A 25,983-nucleotide genomic window follows, 5' to 3' on the forward strand; every position below is an offset into this window, starting at 1 on the left:
TCAGAGACATGAATATTTGTGCAAAAATATAATTTCCAGACAGAATATTAAAGTTATGTCTGAATCCGGTGGACAGTTATCAGAACTGTTTTACAGGAGGAAAAAAAACATCCAATCTGGTCTCTGAATACAGACATAATTTAGAATTACGGAAAGGTAAGTATTCCAATGGCACTATTTGTGGGTTTTAGTTACTTTGTATACCCAAATTTGTGTATCAGGAATGCACTAGGCTATAATTAACATTGCAATAGCACTTCAGAAAGCATCTCGTCTGAACGGTGGAAGCAGTTAACTGTCAGTTGAACTGTGGTTTGTCTCCCTAAAAGCGTCTTATTTCTTCTGACTGAATGGGAGTACTTTGCAGTATTCGTCCTAGTCTGGGGCGGGAAAGAAAACCAAAAACTTGAAGACAAGTCCTATGATGCAACGTCATTCAAGGCAGCCTACGGCAACAAACATTTTGCAGGGGAATTTCAGAACAGCTGACTTCATGCTAAAAACGGATATTACAGCGCTAGTAAAAGGCGCACGCAGCAAGTACTAAAGACAGATTTAATTAACAGATTCAAAAATATTACATGGCAATTCTATTTAAGCTTACTCGTGTGTTGCATCAAGGGCCAAATGAAACTGGTACGATGAAATATTCACCTTAATCTCTGCTCCTCATAAATAGCTAAACCCCAACAGGCAGGCAGGTAGCACCTGCAGACGGTGCCTATAGAAGGCCAGACAGTTCGACAGCCACAGCCTCAAGTTGGGTTCACAAGTCTGGCTAACCATTAACCTCCACAGCTCTCTGGTACTGTATCTGGTGACGTATTTCACTGACCGACCCACTTGTGAGAATCCATTTAGGATCATGTCTTTATATGACTATGAGCCTACGCATGCATTGAAAAAGGATCACCCAGTCATTGGGTGCAACTATTCTACCTCAAACAGTCATGTCTGTGCTGTCTGTGTTCTGTCACAATCCGGATTCCATGGCTTCCAAGCATAACTCGTCTGGGACTTAAAACATCTCTGCTCAGTGAATTGAGAGAAAGAGAGGGATCGTATCATTGCTCTGGGGTTGCGTGCCGTGGCATGGCCGTGGTGACATAAAGCAGGGTGCGTGTCACTGTCACTTCTCTCCTCCCAGCGACATGTCAGGGCTAAGACCCAGATTGTCCTCCCCCCCCCTCAGTGGTAAGACCCTGGCTGTCTGGAGGAAACATGTTCACCTCTGACCCTTAACATGCTGCGAGATGACTATTCAACCTTCAGGAGCACCAACTCCTCCGGCGGTAGTCTACTTCTGTCACATTCACGGTTCTCTCTCACTGTTCATTCGTGTAATTTCATTTCATGTCTTTTTTTTTTTATGGTGCTGAAACCAGAGAATTGCTATATTGTATTATAATGGTAGCTATAGAGACAAGGTAATAGCAGTAAATAAAAAAATGGCATTGAGCTAGAGACAAGCCAAACCCGAGGCTCTAGTCGACAATTCCCTCTTTTTCGGCACTTCCGTTATACTGTAAGCTACAGGTTATTCTTTATTCAGTCTGGGGAGAACATACATGGATTCAAAGACCACAAGAAAACGCTAAAAAGAACCCGAATTTCAATTGGGAATTTTATTAGTAATAATAATCTGCCAAATATACAGCCATTATAGAATCTCTCTACCTATTATACATTCTCATATAAGTCAATTACAAAAAGTAGTAATTAGTCATCAATTTCAATCCGATCAGATATGAGAGAGAAACAGCAGATACACGTCATCATTTTCCCTGCATCTCATGTTACTGGATACGTCAGAACTGAAGAAGATGATCAGCCTTCCCCCGGGATGGACAGACGGCAGAACCAACGGGAGTAGGAGATGGAACATTCTGACAGCACTGATACTATACCCCATATTACTCCAGACCACAGGAAGAAGCATGAGACCAGTCAAGGCTCAATGAAACCCAGGACCCGTATTTACAAAGTGTCTCAGAGTAGGAGCGTTGATCTAGGTTCAGGTCCCACCTCTCCATATAATCGTATTAATGATGCCAAATGTAGGCAGAACTGATCCCATGTCAGGGCTGCGTTTAGCAGGTTTTTACGTTTTGGAACGTCCAATTGAACGGAAACGGTGCTGTACTGAACGCCCAGTTGAAACGGGGAGGGGTTGGGTTGTGGAATGCTGTCAGCATGGCCACTGCTCTTTAAATACGTCACTCATTGCTACAAGCCACACCTCACCACACCCACCAAAATGGGAGCAAACGTACCGGTCTTTTCAAAAGCGTACAAGAATGTTTGGAGGAAATGTGTCGTTTAGTACAAGCCGTTACGCAACGTAGCAAACGTTGAAGCGAACTGAATACGCCTCTGCACTCATACTCTGAGAATATGGCTGCGTTTAAACAGGCAGCCCAATTCAGATGCGTTTTTCCACCAACTGGTCTTTTGACTAATCACGTCAGATATTTTTCAGGACTGATCTGATTGGTTAAAAGACCAAATTTGTAATTAAAATTCTGAATTGGGCTACCTGTCTATATGCAGCCTTTGTAAATAAGGCTTCAGAACAATAATTACAACAAGCTGGAAAATAAGATGTTGATTCACTAACCAAATCAATCTGATTACTTAGCTACAGTTTGTTGCAACAAAAAAAAAATCGGAGAGAAATTGAGTTTGTCCTGTATATACAATAACGATAACTCACTTCTGATTAGCTCAAGTCTACAGACAAAATCCAGTCTTGCCAAATGCCCCATGAGTGTTTCAATACACCAACTTAAACATTTCAGTCAGGTATTATAGAAAACAACTTTGTGGATAAACAAAACATTTCCACTATGGGAAAGCCATTGGTTAGCTCACAGCAAAGGGACAGATTTTATACATTAACTATATTCATTTGTTTTTCAGTGCATTATTTGTATTTTTATGTTTTTAAAGAATAGCAGACTTCAGCAAACACAAAACCATTTTTGTTAACTTCTTGCCCACTAACTATGTGAAGACACCGTTCACCCAGAAAATAGAACCGGTGTGTAAACAAGAGATTTCAATTCATTGTAGAACAAGTCGTAATTTGACTTCAGCCAGACGAAACGTAAATTCCTTGTACAGAGTCCTATCTACCCATTGTGGCTCTAATGTGTCACAACTTCCAAAAGAGCTGCAGAGGGAGTCAATAGTAAACAACCATCTTAGGAGGTACCTTATTTAGTAACGATGGACGTTACTGTACCTCCAGAAACAGACCACTTATAAAACACGAAATGTTATGAAATGTTCAAAAAGTCGAAAGTGCTTATAGATGGGTTACGAGTTACTTAATGAAGATCGTGTCACTCATGTAAATCATTACCACCCGTTCTTTACCTACAGTTTGGAGAATTTGACTCAAATAAACAACGCCCTGTTGCAAAATGCTGAAGCCGGTCGCTTGCTAAGGAGTTGTCGGAACAATAACATGAAGACATTTTGAGTAAATGTAAAGCTGCCAGAATGACGAACGTTTTGAAAGGAATATACGGAGTAGAAAGAAATAAGGCAGTGATAATAACAGTCAAAATATCTTCAAAAGACTGTAAACATCTCTCATAAAAAGGTTGTTCCTCCTTACCATTTAAAATATGTACTAAATCGTCAAGTTCTTTTGACTGATACGATTATCATGCAAAATCATTTGTCTTTTGGTATTAGTTTCAAAATCGAACATAAAAACGTAGCGCGGTCAGCGTATCTGTGAAAATATCTGCATATCTTCTGTTAAAAATAACACAAAATCAAACATTCTATAGCTATCAGGGTTAAGAAGAAGCAAATGAAAACAACATTTCTCTTCACTTAAAACGATTTGACAATATCTTGATGGAGATCACACTGCGGAAGCATCGTCGGGGTAGAGACAACACCACGAGAATCTAATCTACCTCCAGGCCTTCAGGTTTAGAACTCTATCCAGACCTTGCTCCCTCTCCAACAAAAAAAAAAGACCAGTACTTTGGCATTCTATTCCTCTGAACATGAATCACTAGATAAAACAAACTCAAAATCTCTCTCTGGTCAGTTTGTTCATTCATTGTCATCACAGCAGCGTATTGCATTTCTTCACAATTGAACAGACCATGACACACAGTGTAGTGGGCAGAGGGAGGACAATCTACGTCATACAGATCATCTTCAGCTCTCATTGGAAAGACGCACGTAACATAAACGGTAGTAGCATCTGTCGACAGACTGTGGGATGTGATGACTTACGAGGAACTCTTTTGTGCTATGCTGATTTTGTGTCACTAATCGTTTGGACGAATCACGATTTCACAGGTGCTCGGATCTTTCGAATTTCGGGAAGGGGAGATTTGGCCCATAGACTTGCCTGAAACTTGGGGACGGGGGGGGCGACGACGACTTCACAAGTCGCGTTAGTATCTCTTAACATCTCCCCCGAGAACTTAACAGAGCATCTGACATAATTAAACAACATTTTAGTTCTTGTTTTCCGAGATTAATATAATCTTAAAAGTCAATCATGAACAAGTACCACTGCAAGGATACAGGTTAAGAAGAACAGGTAAGGCAATTTGGAAGCAAAACATATAGCTAGATAGAGAACAGCAATGCTAAAAGTACTCACCCTTTACTGAGTATAACTTAAAAATGGATAAATACAAATCATTCTGGGACAATTTAAAATACAAAAGGATCTGAAATAAAACAAAAAGACATACACTTAAGCAAATTATATAAAACCTACAACATATCATATGCAAGCCAACAAAACGAGGGATAATCATTTGAGTATTGATTACAGTAGTTTACCTGAGTTAGATACCTGTTAACAGTGGTTAGAAATCAAGAAGCACATACGTCGGACAAAGAGTTACGGAGAAATGACTTCATTGATATAGTGCATATAGTGCAGTGAATCACGGGGCAAGGGGACGAGGGACTGGGACTGTAAAACACAGATTAGGTACACTTGACCAATGAGAGACAAGACAAACCACTGGAGAGAGAAGGTTATTGGTGGAGGATCTGCTGCAGCACCTCCAGCAAGTGTTTCAGGCCGTAGATGTAGCCTTGGTCCTGGCTCTCGCTGGGGAAGACGTGAGCAAAGTCAATCATCCTCACCTCCACTTCGCTGGCCCTCTGCTCTGGCTGCGGCTCACCCCGGCCTCCCTCCCCCACTTCCTCTTCTTCCAGTTGGGCTTTGACACCGTTGCCGTTGGGCTGCTCCGACGACACCAGACCTGGGCACTTCCACGTGCTGTTGTGCGCCTGGGGGTTGGGGTCTGTCGTGGCGTTGCCGCCGGTGGCGGTGACGTTGCCATGGTGACCCCGGGTGCAGCCCTTCTTGTGCATGGTGTACATGGTGGACAGGCTGTAGTCGAGCGGCACGGCAACGCAGACGTTATTGTTGTGTTCCAGTACGTCCTCGTTGGGCTCGCAGCAGGCGGCATACGTGGTCTTCTCTGGGAGGCCCCTGGGGATGTGGCCCTCCGGGTTGGGAGGAGGCAGGCCCTCGTATACAAACAACAAGGAGCTGGCATAGAAGGTTAACTGGATCTGGCCCTCGAACCATCTCAGGATGTTCTGGACCTTGAGGATACTGGCAGTGATGGCGTCTTTTCTCAGACTCGTCCCATTATGGAAGAATTTTGATAAACCTGGGAGAGGAGAGGAACGGGAGAGGCAATTATTGTTGTTGTTGAGGAATACAATGTTTTCTGATAAGAAATGACGGCGATGATTTAATCTGTTTAGGAAACCACGTCGGGCATCGTCTAATTGAGAGCAAGTTTGGCTAGCAACTACAAGTGAAACCCAAATAGACAGAAGGGTAGACGTTGTTTATTTTGTGCCGGGGTTATTATTGTCTCAGGAGCTCACCGTCTTTGACGGTGTCCTTGAGGAGGCCTCGTCCGTAATGTTGGTCATACGAGTCATAGCCGTCAGAGTTCACCTTGTACACCTGGAGGGTTCGAAAGACAGAAAGGAAGAATTACATTTATTTAACTAGGCAAGTCAGTTAAGAACAAATTCAAATTCTACAATAACGGCCTACCCCAGCCAAACCATCCCCTAAACCGGACGACGCTGGGCCAAATTGTGCGCTGCCCTATGGGACTCCCGATCACAGCCGGTTGTGATACAGCCCGGGATCGAACCAGGGTCTGCAATGACTCCTCTAGCACTGAGATGCAGTGCTTTAGACTGATGCGCCGCTCGGGCGGCCAAGAAACAGACGCAGCACATAGGCCTATTGTTTGTTCTCATATGGAAGCACTAACAAGCAATGCTTAACTTCAAAAGGAGATGACCCGTCTCCATATAACAAACTCAAAGTGATAACAATCATGGGTGGAATACTCCCTCTGGTGGTGAAATTATTTTTACACACAATTTGCTCAAAACATTTTGAATATGATGCACATATATATGTGACATAATATGATACATATTTTTTCCGGTGATATTAATAGCAATGCGAGTAGAACCCAGAAGTCTGTGAGGACTCTGAGATAATTCCATTCCCACGCTGAGAGGAGCAAAACTGTTGTCTACACCAGAGGGATTCCTCGCTCTATCACTGCAATCTGGAACATCATTATCAGTAATTAGTCTTATCACTCTGTGGTGATAAGCAGATTTTTCCATGCTCTGTGCCAGAAAGCCTTTAAAACTGGGGCAAAAACAGGGCATGTCAGTGGATGACCCTCGTGCTGAAGGTCTGTGTTCTTACAAAGCCTACACTATGATGAATCTCATTCACTTACTAGTCTACCTATTAAGAGGAGCTGTAAGATGGGTGAGAAGACAACCTGGTATGACAGAGCTTGCCAGTGCAGGTCCTAGGCCATGGAGGCAAATATTCCAGAAGTGAAAAATACACCGGTGGTCCTAAACATTCATTTCCCAAAGCAGAGTGCGACAGGCACCAATACTCATTCATTTGCTGATTGACATTTGAGTTAATATTATATAGTTTGTATTTGAAAAGAGACAAAATTGTAGCATATTCCCTGTTTACTCCACAGCGTGGGACTAAAGGAGAAGAACAGTTATGTTATCATGACCCTCAGAGACCTGTGAGGAACACCCAAAGGAGGGGAGGGCATAATGGTGATTGGGGTAAAGGAAAGGTCCTAGTCAACAGATCTGAGATCAGTCAGATAGAAGCAAGCTCCATCCTGTTCTACTGATGGCTAGAGGCTTCCTATTACTGACCTCCCAAGAGGCTGCTGTTCGGAAACCAAAAGACAAACTCAAAATGTCGTCGCGCACAGAGAAAGGGAACAAATGAGTCACTGACAAACACAAAACAGGTGTGGTTTAGAAGGGGTTCTAAAAGGCATCAATGTGGGTGACTACTGGGTGCTGGCCAAGCAACTCCAGTAGGGTCTTAATAAAAAACACCCACTGTGGACGCCCACTAGATTTGCCGGAGAAAAGACAACAACAAAAAAGATAGGAAGTACCAATGGATATGAAGAAAAACTGCCAGATGAAGGCTTTGTTCGGCTCTCCAAGATGGAAGAGCTAACGTGAGGTGTAGTTCTCCCAACATCTCCTCTCCAACTGATGCACTGGGCCAGCAGGTCTTAAATACCAGCTGGGCTTGCGCAGGTGAAACAAATCCTGACTAACGAAACCCTAGCCTGTAACACTACATACACTGAACAAGGCTTACATTTTTACAAACAACTAGTACTACAGAATTAGTCACACAGGCAAGATAATAGACCAGCAAAGTGGGCCGTTTAACTGATTAGACTATTTGCCATGCATTCAAATACCTTTGTCTGCTTGTACTTTTCAGGTATGTACAGTGCATTTGGAAAGTATTCAGACCACTTTCCTTTTTCCACATTTTGTTACGTTACAGCCTTATTCTAAAATGGATTAAATTGTTTTTCCCCCCTTCATCAATATACACACACAGTAACCAGTGATTAAAGCAAAACGTTTTTCATTTTTATTAACTGAAATATCATATTTACATAAGTATTCAGACCCTTTAGACAGTACTTTGTTGAAGCACCTTTGGCAGCGATTACAGCCTCAAGTCTTTTTGGGTATGACGCTACAAGCTTGGCATTTAGGGAGTTTCTCCCATTCTTCTCTGCAGATCCTCTCAAGCTCTGTCAGGTTGGATGGGGAATGTCACGGCACAGCTATTTTCAGGTCACTCCAGAGATGTGCGATCAGGTTCAAGTCCGGGCTCTGGCTGGGCCACTCAAGGACATTCAGAGACTTGTCCCAAAGCAGGAGCAGGCTTTCATCAAGGATCTCTCAGTACTTTGCTCCGTTCATCTTTCTCTCCATCCTGACTTGTCTCCCAGTCCCTGCCGCTGAAAAACATCCCCACAGCATGATGCTGCCATCACCATGCTTCACCGTAGGGATGGTGCCAGGTTTCCTCCAGACATGACACTTGGCATTCAGGTCAAAGTAATCAATATTTGTTTCATCAGACTAGAGGATCATGTTTCTCATGGTATGACAGTCCTTTAGGTGCCTTTTGGCAAACTCCAAGTGGGCTGTCATGTGCCTTTTACTGAGGAGTGGCTTCCGTCTGGCCACTCTACCATAAAGGCCTGATTGGTGGAGTGCTGCAGAGATGGTTGTCCTTCTGGAAGGCTCTCCCATCTCCACAGAGGAACTCTGGAGCTTTGTCAGAGTGACCATCGGGTTCTTGGTCACCTCCCTGACCAAGGCTTCTCTCCTGATTGCTCAGTTTAGCCTGGCAGCCAGCTCTAGGAAGAGTCTTTGTGGTTACAAACTTCTTCCATTTAAGAATGATGGAGGCCGCTGTGTTCTTGGTGACCTTCAATGCTGCAGACATGTTTTGGTACCCTTCCCCAGATCTGTGCATCGACACAATCCTGTCTCGGAGATCTACGGACAATTCCTTCGACATCATGGCTTGGTTTTGCTCTGACATGCAGTCAACTGTGGGACCTTATATAGACAGGTGTGTACCTTTCCAAATCATGTCCAATCAATTGAATTTACCACAGGTGGACTCCAGTGAAGTTGTAGAAACATCTCAAGGATGATCAATGGAAACAGGATGCATCTGAGCTCAATTTCGAGTCTCATAGTAAAGGGTCTGAATAGTTATGAAATAAGATATTTCAGTTCATTTACTTTTAATACATTTGCTAAAATTTCTAAAATCCTTTTTTCATATTGTCATTACGTGATATTGTGTCTAGATTGAGAATATATTTTTTCATTTAATTAATTTTAAAATAAGGCTGTAACGTAACAAAATGTGGAAAAACTTAAGTGGTCTGAATACTTTCCGAATGCAGTGTAAATATGCTGACGTGTAAGGCCATGTTCAGTTCAATGAATTGGTCAATAAAACTATATAGCACGTGGTTGTATTTTGCAGTCCAGCTGTATTGAAATCTTGCGAATGGCATGACTGTTTAACAAAGTTTGAGGAAAGAGACACGTTGAGTTCTCCATATACCAAGGCAACACTGAAAGCGGCTCTATACTTAATCCATGATGTCAATGTAAAAGCATAACAATCCTGTTGTTGAGGGGGCCATTCAACTATATTACTATAGGCTGGATTTGGTCCTTGGGGTAGAGATGAAGACTCTCCTGTAAGTCATTATGGAATGGAAGAATAGTGGTATGTTGGTTTTAGCCCTGTGTGATTGATTGGTCAGTGACGACCAACCCTGTGTTCAAACAGAGAGACTTCAGAATGGAACCGGATGAGAAATGTAACTCTTCACATAAACATTAACCTAAACATATGTTAGGTGTGAAGCCAGTCAGACAGTAACTGGGAAGTAGGGCATTGGAACAGGTGACGTTGGACTAATGAGATGCATCTACAGTGCATTCAGAAGGTATTCAGACCGCTTCACGGTTTCCACTTTGTTACATTACGGCCTTATTCTAAAATGTATTAAATGAAACATTTTCCTCATCAATCGACACAATGTATTAAAAATTAAAAAAACAGAAATACCCTATTTACATAAGTATTCAGACCCTTTACTGTGAGACTCGAAATTGAGCTCAGCTGTATTCTGTTTCCAATGATGATCCTTGAGATGTTTCTACAACTTGGAGTCCACCTGTGGTAAATTAAATTGATTGGACATGATTTGGAAAGGCACCCACCTGTCTATATAAGGTCCAACAGTTGACAGTGCATGTCAGAGCAAAAACCAAGCCATGAGGTCGAAGGAATTTTCATGCTGTGAGGAAGTTTTTCAGCGGCAGGGACTGGGAGACTAGTCAGGATGGAGGGAAAGATGAACGGAGCAAAGTACCGAGAGATCCTTGATGAAAACCTGCTCCAGAGCACTCAAGACCTGTGTGCTTAGGGACAACAACCCTAAGCACACAGCCAAGACAACGCAGGAGTGACTTCAGGACAAGTCTCTGAATGTCCTAGTGGCCCAGCCAGAGCCCGGGCTTGAATACGATCGAACATCTCTGGAGAGACCTGAAAATAGCTGTGCAGAGATGCTCACCATCCAACCTGACAGAGCTTGAGAGGATCTGCAGAGAGGAATGGGAGAAACTCCACAAATACAGGTGTGCCACGCTTGTAGCGTCATACCCAAGAAGACTCGAGGCTGTAATCGCTGCCAAAGGTGCATCAAAGTACTGACTAAAGGGTCTGAATACTTATGTAAATGTGGTATCCGTTTTTTTTGCAAACATTTCTAAAAACCTGTTTTTGCGTAGATTGATGATGGAAAATAAGGCTCTAACGTAACAAAATGTGGAAAAAGTCAAGGGGCCTGAATACTTTCCAAATGCACTGTAAGTTATCCTATCAGTCGCTTTTTTTTAATATGTCAGAGCAAAAACCAAGCCATGAGGTCGAAGGAATTTTCATGCTGTGTGTATATATATATATATATATATATATACACACACACACACACACACACACACACACACAGCTCCAAAAAATAAAGGGAACACTTAAACAACACATCCTAGATATGAATGAAAGAAATAATCTTATTAAATACTTTTTTCTTTACATAGTTGAATGTGCTGACAACAAAATCACACAAAAATAATCAATGGAAATCCAATTTATCAACCCATGGAGGTCTGGATTTGGTGTCACACTCAAAATTAAAGTGGAAAACCACACTACAGGCTGATCCAACTTTGATGTAATGTCCATAAAACAAGTCAAAATGAGGCTCAGTAGTGTGTGTGGCCTCCACGTGCCTGTATGACCTCCCTACAACGCCTGGGCATGCTCCTGAGTCTTCTAAGTCTGGACAGTCTGTGGTGCAACGTGGCGTTGGTGGATGGAGCGAGACATGATGTCCCAGATATGCTCAATTGGATTCAGGTCTGGGGAACGGGCGGGCCAGTCCATAGCATCAATGCCTTCCTCTTGCAGGAACTGCTGACACACTCCAGCCACATGAGGTCTAGAATTGTCTTGCATTAGGAGGAACCCAGGGCCAACCGCACCAGCATATGGTCTAACAAGGGGTCTGAGGATCTCATCTCGGTACCTAATGGCAGTCAGGCTACCTCTGGCGAGCACATGGAGGGCTGTGCGGCCCCCCAAAGAAATTCCACCCCACACCATGACTGACCCACCGCCAAACCGGTCATGCTGGAGGATGTTGCAGGCAGCAGAACGTTCTCCACGGCGTCTCCAGACTCTGTCACATGTGCTCAGTGTGAACCTGCTTTCATCTGTGAAGAGCACAGGGCGCCAGGGGCGAATTTGCCAATCTTGGTGTTCTCTGGCAAATGCCAAACGTCCTGCACGGTGTTGGGCTGTAAGCACAACCCCCACCTGTGGACGTCGGGCCCTCATACCACCCTCATGGAGTCTGTTTCTGACCGTTTGAGCAGACACATGCACATTTGTGGCCTGCTGGAGGTCATTTTGCAGAGCTCTGGCAGTGCTCCTCCTGCTCCTCCTTGCACAAAGTCAGAGGTAGCGGTCCTGCTGCTGGGTTGTTGCCCTCCTACGGCCTCCTCCACGTCTCCTGATGTACTGGCCTGTCTCCTGGTAGCGCCTCCATGCTCTGGACACTACGCTGACAGACACAGCAAACCTTCTTGCCACAGCTCGCATTGATGTGCCATCCTGGATGAGCTGCACTACCTGAGCCACTTGTGTGGGTTGTAGACTCCGTCTCATGCTACCACTAGAGTGAAAGCACCGCCAGCATTCAAAAGTGACCAAAACATCAGCCAGGAAGCATAGGAACTGAGAAGTGGTCTGTGGTCTCCACCTGCAGAACCACTCCTTTATTGGGGGTGTCTTGCTTATTGCCTATAATTTCCACCTGTTGTCTATTCCATTTGCACAACAGCATGTGAAATTTATTGTCAATCAGTGTTGCTTCCTAAGTGGACAGTTTGATTTCACAGAAGTGTGATTGACTTGGAGTTACATTGTGTTGTTTAAGTGTTCCCTTTATTTTTTTGAGCAGTATGTATATATATATATATATATATATATATATATACATACATATACACACACACACACACATATATGCACATATACACAATGTTCCATTTTCATCAGGTTATTACAAGTCATGATTTACAATTTCAGATTACTTCATACAGTTAGTTACCTCAAATTATTGGCAACCTTGATATAGAATGAGCAAAAAAAATACAAATATTGAGCTAAATTATATTATTTTAGACTATGCCTTGCAGAGGCATAAATATCATAACCCCCCCCCCCCCCAAAAAAAGCGAGCCTCCCGTTATTGTTAATGGTTAGCATGTCTTGGGGTATGATGTTTGTGTCTCTCCATTTCTCACTAATCATTATTCACGATTCATTGAAGATTATCAGCAATCATGGTAGCATCCACCTCAATGTATAAGTGTTCAGAAACATATTATATTCTTATTTAGAATAAAAGTTACTCCGAAATGACACAATACACTATTTACCATTCATTTCTATTGAGCACAAAATAATCTAAAAAACAAAACACTGCAAATGCATCCAACAAGTTTGTGGAGTCACAAGCTTGATGTAGTCATTGCGTGCTTGGAATATGGGAACAAATACTAAACTTTTGTTACAAACATAGTTTAAGTGAACTTGTCTAAATACTTTTGGTTCTGTAAAATTGGGGGACTATGTACAAAAAGTGCTGTTTTAAACATTTCATCCAGTATGGATGAAAATACCCTCAAATGAAATCTGACAGTCGGCACTTGAACCTCAGTCATTTTATGATTTCAAATCCAAGGTGCTGGAGTACAGAGCCAAAACAACAAAATGAGCCTCTGTCCAAATAATTTTGTAACTCACTGTATGTAGGAAAATATCCTCAAATAAAAAGGTGACATTCTGTACTGTTGCCTCATACTGTATGAAACATTTGAACACATTTTTGCTTCACTGTATAAATATGGAGGGGAGTATATCTTTGAGAAAAAAATATTACTTGTTAAACAAAATCTCTTTATCCGTGCAATTGTATAAGTTTTCAGAGACTTGTCCCGAATCCACTCCTGCATTGTCGTGGCTGTGTGCTCAGGGTTGTTGTCCTGTTGGAAGGTGAACCTTCGCCCCATTTTGAGGTCTTGAGCGCTGTGGAGCAGGTTTTCATCAAGGATCTCTCTGTACTTTGCTCTGTTCATCTTTCCCTCCATCCTGACTAGTCTCCAAGTCCCTGCCGCTGAAAAACATCCCCACCTCATGATGCTGCCACCACCACCATGCTTCACCGTAGGGATGGCGCCAGGTTTCCTCCAGAGGTGATGCTTCAGGCCAATGCTTCAGGAACTCTGTCAAAGTGAACATCAGGTTCTTTTATGCAGTATTTTTTGCTCATCTTTATCAAGGGTGCCAATAATTCTGGAGGTGGACTGTACTTGTACAGTTAGATGGGTCAGAGGATCAGGTACACTCAAGGTCATGGATAGTTTAACGTTGTTCAAAAGGCAGCGTTTCTCAATCCTGGTCCCGGGACCCAAAAGGGTGCACACCCCCACACACCCAACCCCAACGAAAGGCTTGATGATGTTGAATAGTTCAATAAAAATAATGTGTGAGAGAGCTAGGGCATGCACATTGTTCAAAAGGTAGTGTTTCTCAATCCTGGTCCTGGGGACTTAAAGGGGTCAGAACCAGGGCAAAGAAACCCCACTCAAAAGGTACATGGACAAGTATGGTAGCAGATTCTCAGCAGGACCAAGCCAGCCATACAGAATGGAGGCAAATCAGATATTTAAAAATAAATAATAACAAAAGCAGCATCAACAGTCAAGCAAGCAATTTACAAGTCGAAAGGGGAGGTCTGGCCTCTGGAGAAGGAATGAAATACACTTTTGGTTCACTAGTTTTACAAAGTGAACCAAATCCTGCCGCCATCAACTGTGTTATGGCGGGTGAACATTTTCCCACTCAAAGTCTATGCGTCTCTTGGATAGGATACTAGCAAAAGCGATTGCATCCTGCATTGCCCGGGCACCATTAAACCAGTAGGTGGTAGACCAAAAAGGGCGAGCAGAGGGCACACTTCTACATTGACTCCAAACATAAGGCATTGTTGCAAAAACACTTGACCTAAACACAACAATCTTTGAATCGTCCTTCTAGCTCTGGTTCGGCTGCCCAGGCAGGTTTATCAACACCTGGTGAAAGCCCTTGGAGGGATTATTGACATTGCGTTCCTGTGATTACAATGTTAACGGAAAACAACTAGTCTGATGGCGGAGATGAGGTCATCGGGTATTGATTCTACTTGTTCAATACTAGTGAGTGTACAAAACAACAGTGTACAAAACAGTAGGAAGACCTTCCTAATAATGAGTTGCAGTCCCCTTCGGCCCTCAGAACAGCCTCAATTTGTCGGGGGATGGACTCTACCGGGTGTTTAAATGTTCCACAGGGATTCTGTCCCATGTTGACTCCAATGCTTCCGACACTTGTGTCAAGTTGACTGGATGTCCTTTGGGCGGTGGGCCATTCTTGATAGACATGGGAAACTGTTGAGCGTGAAAAAGCCAGCAGCGCTGCAGTTCGCCTGGCACCTACTACCATACCCCGTTCAAAGGCACTTAAATCCTTTGTCTTGCACATTCACCCTCTGAATGGCACACATACACAATCCATGTCTCCATTGTCTCAAGGCTTAAAAATCCTCCTTTAACCTGTCTCCTCCCCTTCACCTACGCAAGTGGATTTAACAGATGACATCAATAGGGGATCACAGCTGTCACCTGGATTCACTTAGTCAGTTCCTAGTGTTCAGTACACTCAGCGTATTGAGGGTCTGGCAAACGTTTTTTCCTTGAACTTTATTTTTCTGACCATGACAACCTTGACATAACAGATAAACTATTAATATAATGAAGACAGTGAATATCAATAGCGCTCTAATCTCCCCTTCATATAGAAATAACCTCATATCCTGCCCTTCTCTCTGCATTTACTTTCTCAAAATGGTTACTAATGCCAAGTAACCACTTACGATTAGCAATTTAGTAATGTCAATAACTTTGAACCCACCTGTCGCTGACTTTTCCTAAATATCTGTATTTTACAGTCTAGCAGTACTTTGAGATCCAACAGCATAAAAACGACAAACTTTCTGAGCATTTCTACCTCAAAGCGCCATGATGATCAAGTTGACTTCTTGACTTTTTCCACATTTTGGTACATTACAGCCTTATTCTAAAATGGATGAAATAGTTTTTCCCCCTCAAACTGTGGGAGCTTATATAGATACTGTACGTGTGTGCCTTTCCAAATCATGTCCAATCAGTTGAATGTACACAGGTGGACTCCAAATCAATTTCGAGTCATAGCAAAGGGTCTGAATACATAGGTAAATAAGGTAAGATTTTTAATTTTCTATAAATTCCCAGAAATGTAAAGAAAAACTGTTTTCGCTTTGTCATTATAGGGTATTGTGTGTAGATTAATGAGATGTTTTATTTAATCCATTTTAGAATTAGGCTGTAACGTAACAAAATGTGGGAAAAAAGAATACTGAATACTTTCCGAATGCATTGTAAGCCTATTTAACACTACCAATAGCCACCAATGCCTAATTTAACTAATAATAATCTATTTAATATTCAATTGAAGTCGGAAGTTTACATACACCTTAGCCAAATACATTTCAACTCAGTTTTTCACAATTCCTGACATTTAATCCTAGTAAAAATTCCCTGTCTTAGGTCAGTTTGGATAACCACTTAATTATAAGAATGTGAAATGTCAGAATAATAGTAGAGAGAATGATTTATTTAAGCTTTTATTTATTTCATCACATTCCCAGTGGGTCAGAAGTTTACATACACTCAACTAGTATTTGGTAGCATTGCCTTTTAAATTGCTTAACTTTGGTCAAACAATTCAGGTAGCCTTCCACATGCTTCCCATAATAAGTTGGGTGAATTTTGGCCCATTCTTCCTGACAGAGCTGGTGTAACTGAGTCAAGTAAGCCTCCTTGCTTACACACGCTTTTTCAGTTCTGCCCAAATATTTTCTATAGGATTGAGGTCAGGGCTTTGTGATGGCCACTCCAATACCTTGACTTTGTTGTCCTTAAGCCATTTTGTCACAACTTTGGAAGTATGTAGGTCATTGTCCATTTGCGACCAAGCTTTAACTTCCTGACTGATGTCTTGAGATGTTGCTTCAATATATCCACATCATTTTCCTGCCTCATGATGCCATCTATTTTGTGAAGTGCACCAGTCCCTCCTGCAGCAAAGCACCCCCACAACATGATTCTGCCACCCCCATGCTTCACAGTTGGGATGGTGTTCTTCGACTTGCAATCCTCCCCCTTTTTCCTCCAAACATAACGATGGTCATTATGGCCAAACAATTCTATTTTTGTTTCATCAGACCAGAGGAAATTTCTCCAAAAAGTACAATCTTTGTACCAACGTGCAGTTGCAAACCATAGTCTGGCTTTTTTATGGCGGTTTTGGAGTTGTGGTTTCTTCCTTGCTGAGCAGCATTTCAGGTTATGTCGACATAGGACTGTTTTACTGTGGATATAGATACTTTTGTACCCGTTTCCTCCAGCATCTTCACAAATCAATCCCTGTTGTTCAGGGATTGATTTGCACTTTTTTCACCAAAGTACGTTCATCTCTAGGAGACAGAACATGTCTCCTTCCTGAGCGGTATGACGGCTGCGTGGTCCCATGGTGTTTATACTTGAGTACTATTGTTTGTACAGATGAACGTGATAACTTCAGGCGTTTGGAAATTGCTCCCAAGGATGAACCAGACTTGTGGAGGTCTACAATTTTTTTCTGAGGTCTTGGCTGATTTCTTTCGATTTTCCTATGATGTCCAGCAAAGAGGAACTGAGTTTGAAGGTAGGCCTTGAAATACATCCACAGGTACACCTCCAATTGACTCAAATGATGTCAATTAGCCTATCAGAAGCTTCTAAAGCATGACATCATTTTCTGGAATTTCCCGAGCTGTTTAAAAGGCACAGTCAACTTAGTGTATGTAAACTTCTGACCCACTGGAATTGTGATACAGTGAAATTACTAAGGCAAGGGCTGATTTCAAGGTTTTACTGCTAACCTACAAAGCATTACATGGGCTTGCTCCTACCTATCTTTCCAACTTGGTCCTGCCGTACATACCTACACGTACGCTACGGTCACAAAACGCAGGCCTCCTAATTGTCCCTAGAATTTCTAAGCAAACGGCTGGAGGTAGGGCTTTCTCCTATAGAGCTCCATTTTTATGGAATGGTCTGCCTACCAATGTGAGAGACGCAGACTCAGTCTCAACCTTTAAGTCTTTACTGAAGACTTATCTCTTCAGTAGGTCCTATGATTAAGTATAGTCTGGCCCAGGAGTGTGAAGGTGAACGGAAAGGCTGGAGCAACAAACCGCCCTTGCTGTCTCTGCCTTGCCGGTTCCCCTCTTTCCACTGGGATTCTCTGCCTCTAACCCTTTTACAGGGGCTGAGTCACTGGCCTACTGGTGTTCTTCCATGCCGTCCATGGGAGGGGTGCGTCACTTGAGTGGGTTGAGTCACTGACGTGATCTTCCTGTCTGGGTTGGCGCCCCCCCCTTGGGTTGTGCCATGGCGGAGATCGTTGTGGGCTATACTCGGCCTTGTCTTAGGACGGTAAGTTGGTGGTTGGAGACATCCCTCTAGTGGTGTGGGGGCTGTGCTTTGGCAAAGTGGGTGGGGTTATATCCTGCCTGTTTGGCCCTGTCCGGGGTATCATCGGATGGGGCAACAGTGTCTTCTGATCCCTCCTGTCTCAGCCTCCAGTATTTATGCTGCAGTAGTTTATGTGTCGGGGGGCTAGGGTCAGTCTGTTACATCTGGAGTATTTCTCTTGTCTTATCCGGTGTCCTGTGCGTATTTAAATATGCTCTCTCTAATTCTCTCTTTCTGTCTTTCTCTCGGAGGACCTGAGCCCTAGGACCATGCCTCAGGACTACCTGGTATGATGACTCCTTGCTGTCCCCAGTCCACCTGGCCGTGCTGCTGCTCCAGTTTCAACTGTTCTGCCTGCGGCTATGGAACCCTGACCTGTTCACCGGACGTGCTTGTTGCACCCTCGCCAACTACTATGATTATTATTATTTGACCATGCTGGTCATTTATGAACATTTTAACATCTTGACCATGTTCTGTTATAATATCCACCCTGCACAGCCAGAAGAGGACTGGCCACCCCTCATAGCCTGGTTCCTCTCTAGGTTTCTTCCTAGGTTTTTGGCCTTTCTAGGGAGTTTTTCCTAGGGAGTTTTTCCTAGCCACCGTGCTTCTTTCACATGCTTTGCTTGCTGTTTGGGGTTTTAGGCTGGGTTTCTGTACAGCACTTTGAGAATATCAGCTGATGTACGAAGGGCTATATAAAAATAAATTTGATTTGATTTGAATTATAAGTGAAATAACCTGTCTGTAAACAATTGTTTGAAAAATGACTTGTGTCATGCACAAAGTAGATGTCCTAACCGACTTGCCAAAACTATAGTTTAACAAGAAATTTGTGGAGTGATTGAAAAATGAGTGTTAATGACTAAGTGTATGTAAACTTCCGACGTCAACTGTACACCATCACAAAGAAACCCATTATAATTTTGTTTAGGTGGGTCTTAAGTGGGCTCCCGAGTGGCACAGCGGTCTAAGGCACTGCATCTCAGCGCTAGTGGCATCACTACTGACACCTTGGTTCGAATCCAGGCTGTATCACAACCGGTGATCGTGATTGGGAGTCCCATAGGGCGGCGCACAATTGGCCCAGTGTCGTCCGGGTTTGGCCAGTGTAGGCCATCATTGTAAATCAGAATTTGCCTAGTCAAATAACGATTCAATAAAAATAAAAAATGTATTAAGAAACATTATGATGTTAAGAAAATGTATTTCAAAAGAACAGAATAGCATATTTTGAGTATAATTATGATCTGTTATTACGTCTGTGCTAGTAGCCTAGGCTATATTGCTGTGCCGTGCCAATGAAATCAACTAGTTTATTTAGCAGCCAAGACACGTTTAAATTCCCGTCCTTATGACAATCAACACATATAATTTACAATTACAATATAATAGAAAAAAATATAATGAATATTTTCCCCAAACAAGCTATTGCTGAGTGTCGCTAGTATTCACATGTTGAAAACATGTAAACATGGTGATTCTACAAAAAAAGTGATATTCTGAAACAGAGCCCAACCCCTCATTTTTTGAGTTGTTTGGCAAATGTACACTACCATTCAAAAGTGGGCTAATTAATCATTAGAAAACCCTGTAAGAAAACCCTGAGCCTGTAATCGAACCCATAAATTCTGATGCTCCAGATACTCAAGTATAAAGAAGGGCAGTTTTACTGCTTCTTTAAATCAGAACAACAGTTTTCAGCTGCGCTAAAATAATTGCAAAAAGGGTTTTCTAATGATCAATTAGCCTTTTAAAATGACAAACTTGGATTAGCTAACACAACGTGCCATTGGAACACAGGAGTGATTGATTTCTGATAATGGGCCTCTGTACACCTATGTAGATATTCCATTAAAAATCAGCCGTTTCCAGCTACAATAGTCATTTACAACATTAACAATGTCTACACTGTATTTCTGATCAATTTCATGTTATTTAAATGGCCAAAAAAAGTGCTTTTCTTTCCAAAACAAGGACATTTCTAGTGACCCCAAACTTTTGAACGGTAATGTAGGTGTTAGAAAATGTATTATCTGCTCTTTCCGGTGGTATATAGAAATCAAAACTCTTGGACTGCATGTGGCTCTTTAGGAAGATTGGAAAAAGTTACTTTTTTGGAGAAAAAAAATATGTTTTTAAGCATGCGCTCCTTCACAAACTGTGCTGTTCATCAGTCAACTTCAGAACGGAATAGGCATTTACTGCAATTTCAGGTACAAACTCAATAAAACAAGGAATACATTTCAGCTGTTTTAAAAACATTGCTCTGCTATTAAGATCTTTTACTGTACGAGTACTTCGCTTGAAGAGACAATCATGTTTACATCGGAGAGGGGTTACTCTTGGCCGAGTCTCACCCACAACCTCCACAGGTGGCATAGAGGACGGGAGAATTTCTCAGCTTTACACTTCAGTAATAAGTAGTCGCGAGTATTTTTTCCGATGCCGTGGCTCCCGGCTCCCTGCTTCCCTGTGGCTCAGTTGGTAGAGCATGGTGTTTGCAACGCCAGCATGGTGTGTGCAACGCCAGGGTTGTGGGTTCGATTCCCACGGGGGGCCAGTACAAAAGGAAAAAAAAAAAATATGCATGAAATGAAATGTATGCATTAACTACTGTAAGTCGCTCTGGATAAGAGCGTCTGCTAAATGACTAAAATGTAATGTAAATGTAATTGCAGCGTAAAAACGGCCTAAGGTACTGCCTCCAAGGTCTCATATAGCCCCTCTCATTAACATGAATGGCAGTAGCCGTTAGAGAGGCCTTTCCAACCCAATGGGAGGGGCTCATAATGAGGCTGAATAGGGAGACTCACCCTCATTCCGAGAACCAGGAAGCCAATCTCCTCCATTAGCGGGTACTTCTTGATCTGCTGGTCCCGCTTCTCGTAGGAGGCGTAGGGGTCGTAGCTCTTCTGGCCTATCTTCACATCCATAATACAGGGCTTCTGGAACCGCCGAGTGACATCCTCAAGTTTCAGGTACAGCTCTGTGATGTCATCAGAGGGCGGCGCAGAAATAAGGCGTGGGAGAGACATTTCGAAATAAATCAACACATTTGGCCACCAGAATGATAGACGAGGCTTTGTTTCACCACTACAGTGTCATGTTTCTAGTAGCAAAGCAGAACACTGACATGATTGTTTACATTTAACAGATAGAGAGCTCTGCTGTGAAACCATCAGAATGACAGAAGTCTTTTTGAATGAAGTGCTGACCTGGGATCAGTTTAGCCCTTTAGACCATAATGACTAACATTTTATGGGCAGGGAGGAACCTGATTCTAGATTAGCACTTCTCCTCTGAGTTTATTTGTGAATACAGGCCCTGGTACATGTTGAAATAATATCCCAGGTAGGTTTAAGGATTTTTCTATGTGCCGGTGTTTACCGTTAGGAGATTCAGGAGAGGACCAGGTGCCAAAGTATTTGGGGAGGTGACGCTGAAGGTCCAACAGACACGGATCACAGCAGTCCTCGGCGTAGACCTGTCAGAAGCAAAGGATGGTTAGGACATACTTTATACTTGAAGAATCATATCAGCTCTGTTGAGGGAACTATTCACCATCTCTATGTGGGAATGTCTGTCTTCATTGATTGGGATGTTGTTTCACCAACATGTCGCATGTAGAACAAATATTAAGAGTAATGCGATAGTACAAAACAAACATTATTTTCCTTCCCTTTTATCGTTCACTACAGTGAAATGATGGTGGTGAAAGTAGCCAAGTTTGTAATACGTGATTCCTCTGTAAGAGAGTATTTCCAAAGCAACCATTTCATCCTGTGTACATTCAGTCCACTTTAACAATAGTAGAGTAAGCGGTGCCAGTGGAAATCTCTGATAATGCTTTGGCTAAATGTTGTTGCAGTGGACATGCTGAGGCAAACACCTTTCTTAAGCCCTTAAATAAACAGATAGCCCTCTGGTTTATACGTGGGGAGTGTGCTGACCTTGCCCATTGATTGAGCTAGTAGAGATGTGGACTACATTACTGTGCCCAGTATTGCCATAACAAAGGCCCCCAGGGCCACTGTAAAGGGGACAGACTGCTAGGCTTCCTTAAGAACTATTCTGGGCGATCGAACGATAGAATGGTTTAGGACTAATCGCTCACTTTTCGTTTACTCATTTAATCTGCACGTCAACTTGAACATAAACTTTGTTCAAACTGACATGGGAGAATTGCTCCCTAGTAAAAAATGAAATGAATCGAAAGTGATGCAGAACAGCAATTTCATAGAGCGCACACTGTACAGTGAAAATGATTGTACCTTCAGACAATAACATGTATATCTATTTATTTTTTGCATTAAAAGGTGGATGGTTACCATGCTGTAGAACTGCATCTCTCTAGGACCTCTGGGAGGGGGCTGTAGCTGTTTGAGTACTGTGCCATCAGGATGTTGCAATATGCCTGTTGAAACAAAAGGTGTGGGCCATTCTGACACTTAGCAAAGATCTAGTCCTGGTTGCAGCATAAAGGTCAAGTCAGAATATCTCAAAAGGACATCCTTCCAGCTAAATAATCAATGATCAGACATGACTGGATTGGAGAATGTGACCGAGAGGGCCCTAGCTTTCACAATTGTGCAACCATTTTCGAATTGTAGTTACTTCAAGAGAGAAAGGAAGGAGGCCTTTCTAAAGTGTTCAGACAGGGCCAAACAGTTTGCCAGTAATACCCAGCTGAGAAGTGCAAAGGTTAACTCGTATTTAACGTGAAGTCATAAAAAAACGATGCACCTTATCAAAGACGCCTGGGCACCAGTATCATATATAGTAAGACACTTTACACTCACTCAGAGACTTGGCTCCAATATTAGATAGAATGGAGTGGGGAAAGAATGCAATCCACTCAACTAAATGTTACAGCCTCAGGCACAGATTGAACCTTCCAACTAAAATCAGTTGAAATAGTGAAATTGAAAAACTGAGAAGAAAGCACCGGCATGTTTCTGTACATTACGTCATATACAGTAGGCTATGCTGATTAGAATACGCTCAGGTTGGTTGTGGGATTGGGGATTACAGTTAGCGATACTGTCTATGACAAAGAATTTACCCCGGCCTGGCCTTCCCACTGGTAGGAAACGAACACTCCGAGCGTCAGCGTTTAATCAACGCAGAGGTTAAACGTGTGTCAAGAGTCTTGACCTAAATACGAGTCTGACACCCAAGCCCTGGCTGAGGGTAGGATTCAACTGAACGGCTCTTAGCAGAGAGACAACAAGGATTACATCCGACTGACACTGGCGCTCTGTCACTGTCTCCAAGGACAGAAATAATACATTGGCCCTTTCAGCTAAGGGAGTGTTACTTCAAACATTGGATTTGTGAGCCTAATTCATGATTTAAGCTATAGCCACGGGTAAGTTGCTCGGTGAGTTTGTAGGCTACAACTAAGTGGATGATCAAGAGTGATAGCGGTGATAGAAGCCAAACTGGATTTCAGTTGCTTGATTACAATAGGAGAGCAGATACTACAGGCTTCAACTAAAGTACACAAAAGGCTACAAGCAGGTGGTCTATTCTGTTATTGACTGACATTATGAAAACTATCACCATGGCTTGTTTGCTCCATAGCGTTGTCCTGGTGATAAAGAATCCTGGGGGGAAAGTTTAGCCTACTTCTGTCAGCTTTTCTGAGGTATTGTCATTGAACAAAAAAAAAAAGGGAGCTATTCTACCATGCAGACCAAGATTGCACAATTAAATGTAACTCAGTGGTGGATAAACAACATGCACCGTGGCGGCGAAAGGAGAACATATCTGATAAGTCCAGTCACTGACCTACTTTATCAACGCCATACTTATGACCGGCCACCTGATGGGAGAGTGGCACACATCCGTTCAGGTGCGCCGCCTGCGATCCTCCCTGAGCGGTGTTCTCTTTCACTGAGCCGGAGAGGCAAGTTCCCAGGTTCAGCATGGGACTATTGATTTCCAGTCTTCCCAAAGCTAAAGACGAGTCCACTATCTGACGTTGAGTTGACATTAGCAATTCAATGGTTTTCAACCAAAAAAATAAAATAAAAATATAGTCAATCTATAATTCACATGTTGATATTATGTAATCAGAGCGACCCCAGCACGATTCCGAACACCGAGGGATGTCTTCATCGAATACGTCAAATGGGCTCGCGTTAAGCGCCAAGTCTAACCTAGTATTTACAATGTAGCGAGGCTCCAAAAGCACTGCTACAATGATTTTCATATCTTCGTCGGCAACATTAATACACTCTGGCCACATCCCACTTCCTCACAAGGGAGACGTACACACTCCTCTCACAAAAAAAAAATGTTCTGATGACACAAGACCGATATCCGCATGCAATCTCGAAAAATGTTTTGTCTCTTCGAAACTACCTCGAGCGCGACCGTATCGTTGGGTATTTGGGATACACACACAAACAAGCCCCGTTGTTGTCTGCTTACATTTGCACGTCCCACAATGCTAAAATACAGGCTGCTAGCGGTAACATCACATCTGACACACAGGCTCCTCAACGCGAAATTGTTTCTCAATCAAAAACAAGCATGGGAAACAATGTAATGACGGACACACTATCGATATATTTAAATAGTTGCAATGACGTTCACATTCGAACAGTACCCAATGTGGGAGGCTATCAATATGTCATCTTGCTGGCTACCTACCTAACCTACACTTGCGACACTGCCCCTACTGTCGCAATTCTGTCTACTTCTGGCAACAGCTTCAGTGCAGTGGCTTTTCCATCACTGTCGAAAAAAAATGCCTACAAATTCTAATGTAGACTACGCCTACATTCTAGATGAGTAAGGTAAAACCATGATTTGATTTAATGTTTTACATTTGCATGAGGTTTATCATCACTGTGCACAAATGAATTTAATGTAGTTGATGACTTTATCATTCTGAAACTTCAAGTTGTATTCGTCGTATGTACGGAGATACGCATGATATACACTCATGGTAAACTAAACGCTTACATGCCGGTTTCTTCTCTTCAATGCAAAAACTAAATAATAAAATATATGAATACGAACATAAAGTAAAAGGAGTCATGGTACGTTATCACTAGTTTTCTTTCCAGCGCTTTGATTGACGTCACATCCTGTAACTAAGACTCAAGAACAAATCACACTGCCCCTATAGTGGTAATTATAGGCCTTATCTGTTATAAAATCTTCGTAATTGAGCCACATCTTGTAAACATGGTTGGTTTCTAAACAAGTTAATTGCATTCGAGATTTCCACTCAACAATCATAACTTTGGAGATAATTAGTATACTGTTTATAGACCCACCCATAATGCATAATAGTCATTTAATTTAATCATAATGTTTAGATTATGTAAGGATTTTAATCAAGTAGGCTGAACAATCCCATCATGGAACAACACAAAATAGCCCCCCCCAAAAAAAAAACCATGAAAACAACACGTAAAGAACAATGTGGTGTCTTGTCCACCAGGTGGCAGAGGAGACCAGGGCAATCTGTATCAATATGGAAGAAACGCTGCATCAATCTCCCAGCCCCCCACTTCTCTCTCCCCCTACCTCTTTGCCTTTTCTCTCTCCCGTTCCCCCTCCTTTTCTCCTCTCTCTTCCCCTCCCTGTGTCCCTCGTTTTGTGTCAACGGTGCAATTGGAATAAAGGTATTTAAAGGTGTGTGTGTGTGTCTGTGTGTCTGTGTGTGTGCGTGTGTGTGTGTGTGTGTGTGTGTGTGTGTGTGTGTGTGTGTGTGTGTGTGTGTGTCTGTGTGTGTGTGTGTGTGCGTGCATGTGTGTGTGTGTGTGTGTGTATCTGTGTGTCTGTGTGTCTGTGTGTGCGTGTGTG

General features: G+C 42.6%; 1 protein-coding gene across 1 annotated transcript; it reads right to left on the bottom strand.

The window, feature by feature from the left end:
* Window positions 1-1,610: 1,610 nt before the first annotated feature.
* Window positions 1,611-24,843, bottom strand: ipmkb (inositol polyphosphate multikinase b). Its single transcript, XM_014179330.2, has 6 exons — window positions 23,953-24,843; window positions 22,491-22,576; window positions 21,550-21,646; window positions 20,976-21,148; window positions 5,893-5,974; window positions 1,611-5,669 (listed from the first exon to the last, which is right to left on the bottom strand). Exons 1-6 carry the CDS (start codon window positions 24,155-24,157, stop codon window positions 5,023-5,025), a joined length of 1,290 nt encoding a protein of 429 aa, XP_014034805.1. The 5' UTR covers window positions 24,158-24,843; the 3' UTR covers window positions 1,611-5,022.
* Between the last annotated feature and the right edge of the window lie 1,140 nt (window positions 24,844-25,983).

The sequence above is a fragment of the Salmo salar genome, chromosome ssa28, assembly GCF_905237065.1.
Source record: "Salmo salar chromosome ssa28, Ssal_v3.1, whole genome shotgun sequence".
Taxonomy (NCBI): Eukaryota; Metazoa; Chordata; class Actinopteri; order Salmoniformes; family Salmonidae; genus Salmo; species Salmo salar.

What these genes read in the sequence shown, in the direction of transcription:
- ipmkb (XM_014179330.2), bottom strand. Translation starts at nt 24,157, where the DNA reads ATGTCAACTCAACGTCAGATAGTGGACTCGTCTTTAGCTTTGGGAAGA. An exon ending in AGATGCAGTTCTACAGCATG is followed by an intron (nt 21,647 to 22,490) that starts GTAACCATCCAC and finishes TGCTTCTGACAG; the next exon opens with GTCTACGCCGAGGACTGCTG. An exon ending in TCCTGGTTCTCGGAATGAGG is followed by an intron (nt 5,975 to 20,975) that starts GTGAGTCTCCCT and finishes CGAACCCTCCAG; the next exon opens with GTGTACAAGGTGAACTCTGA.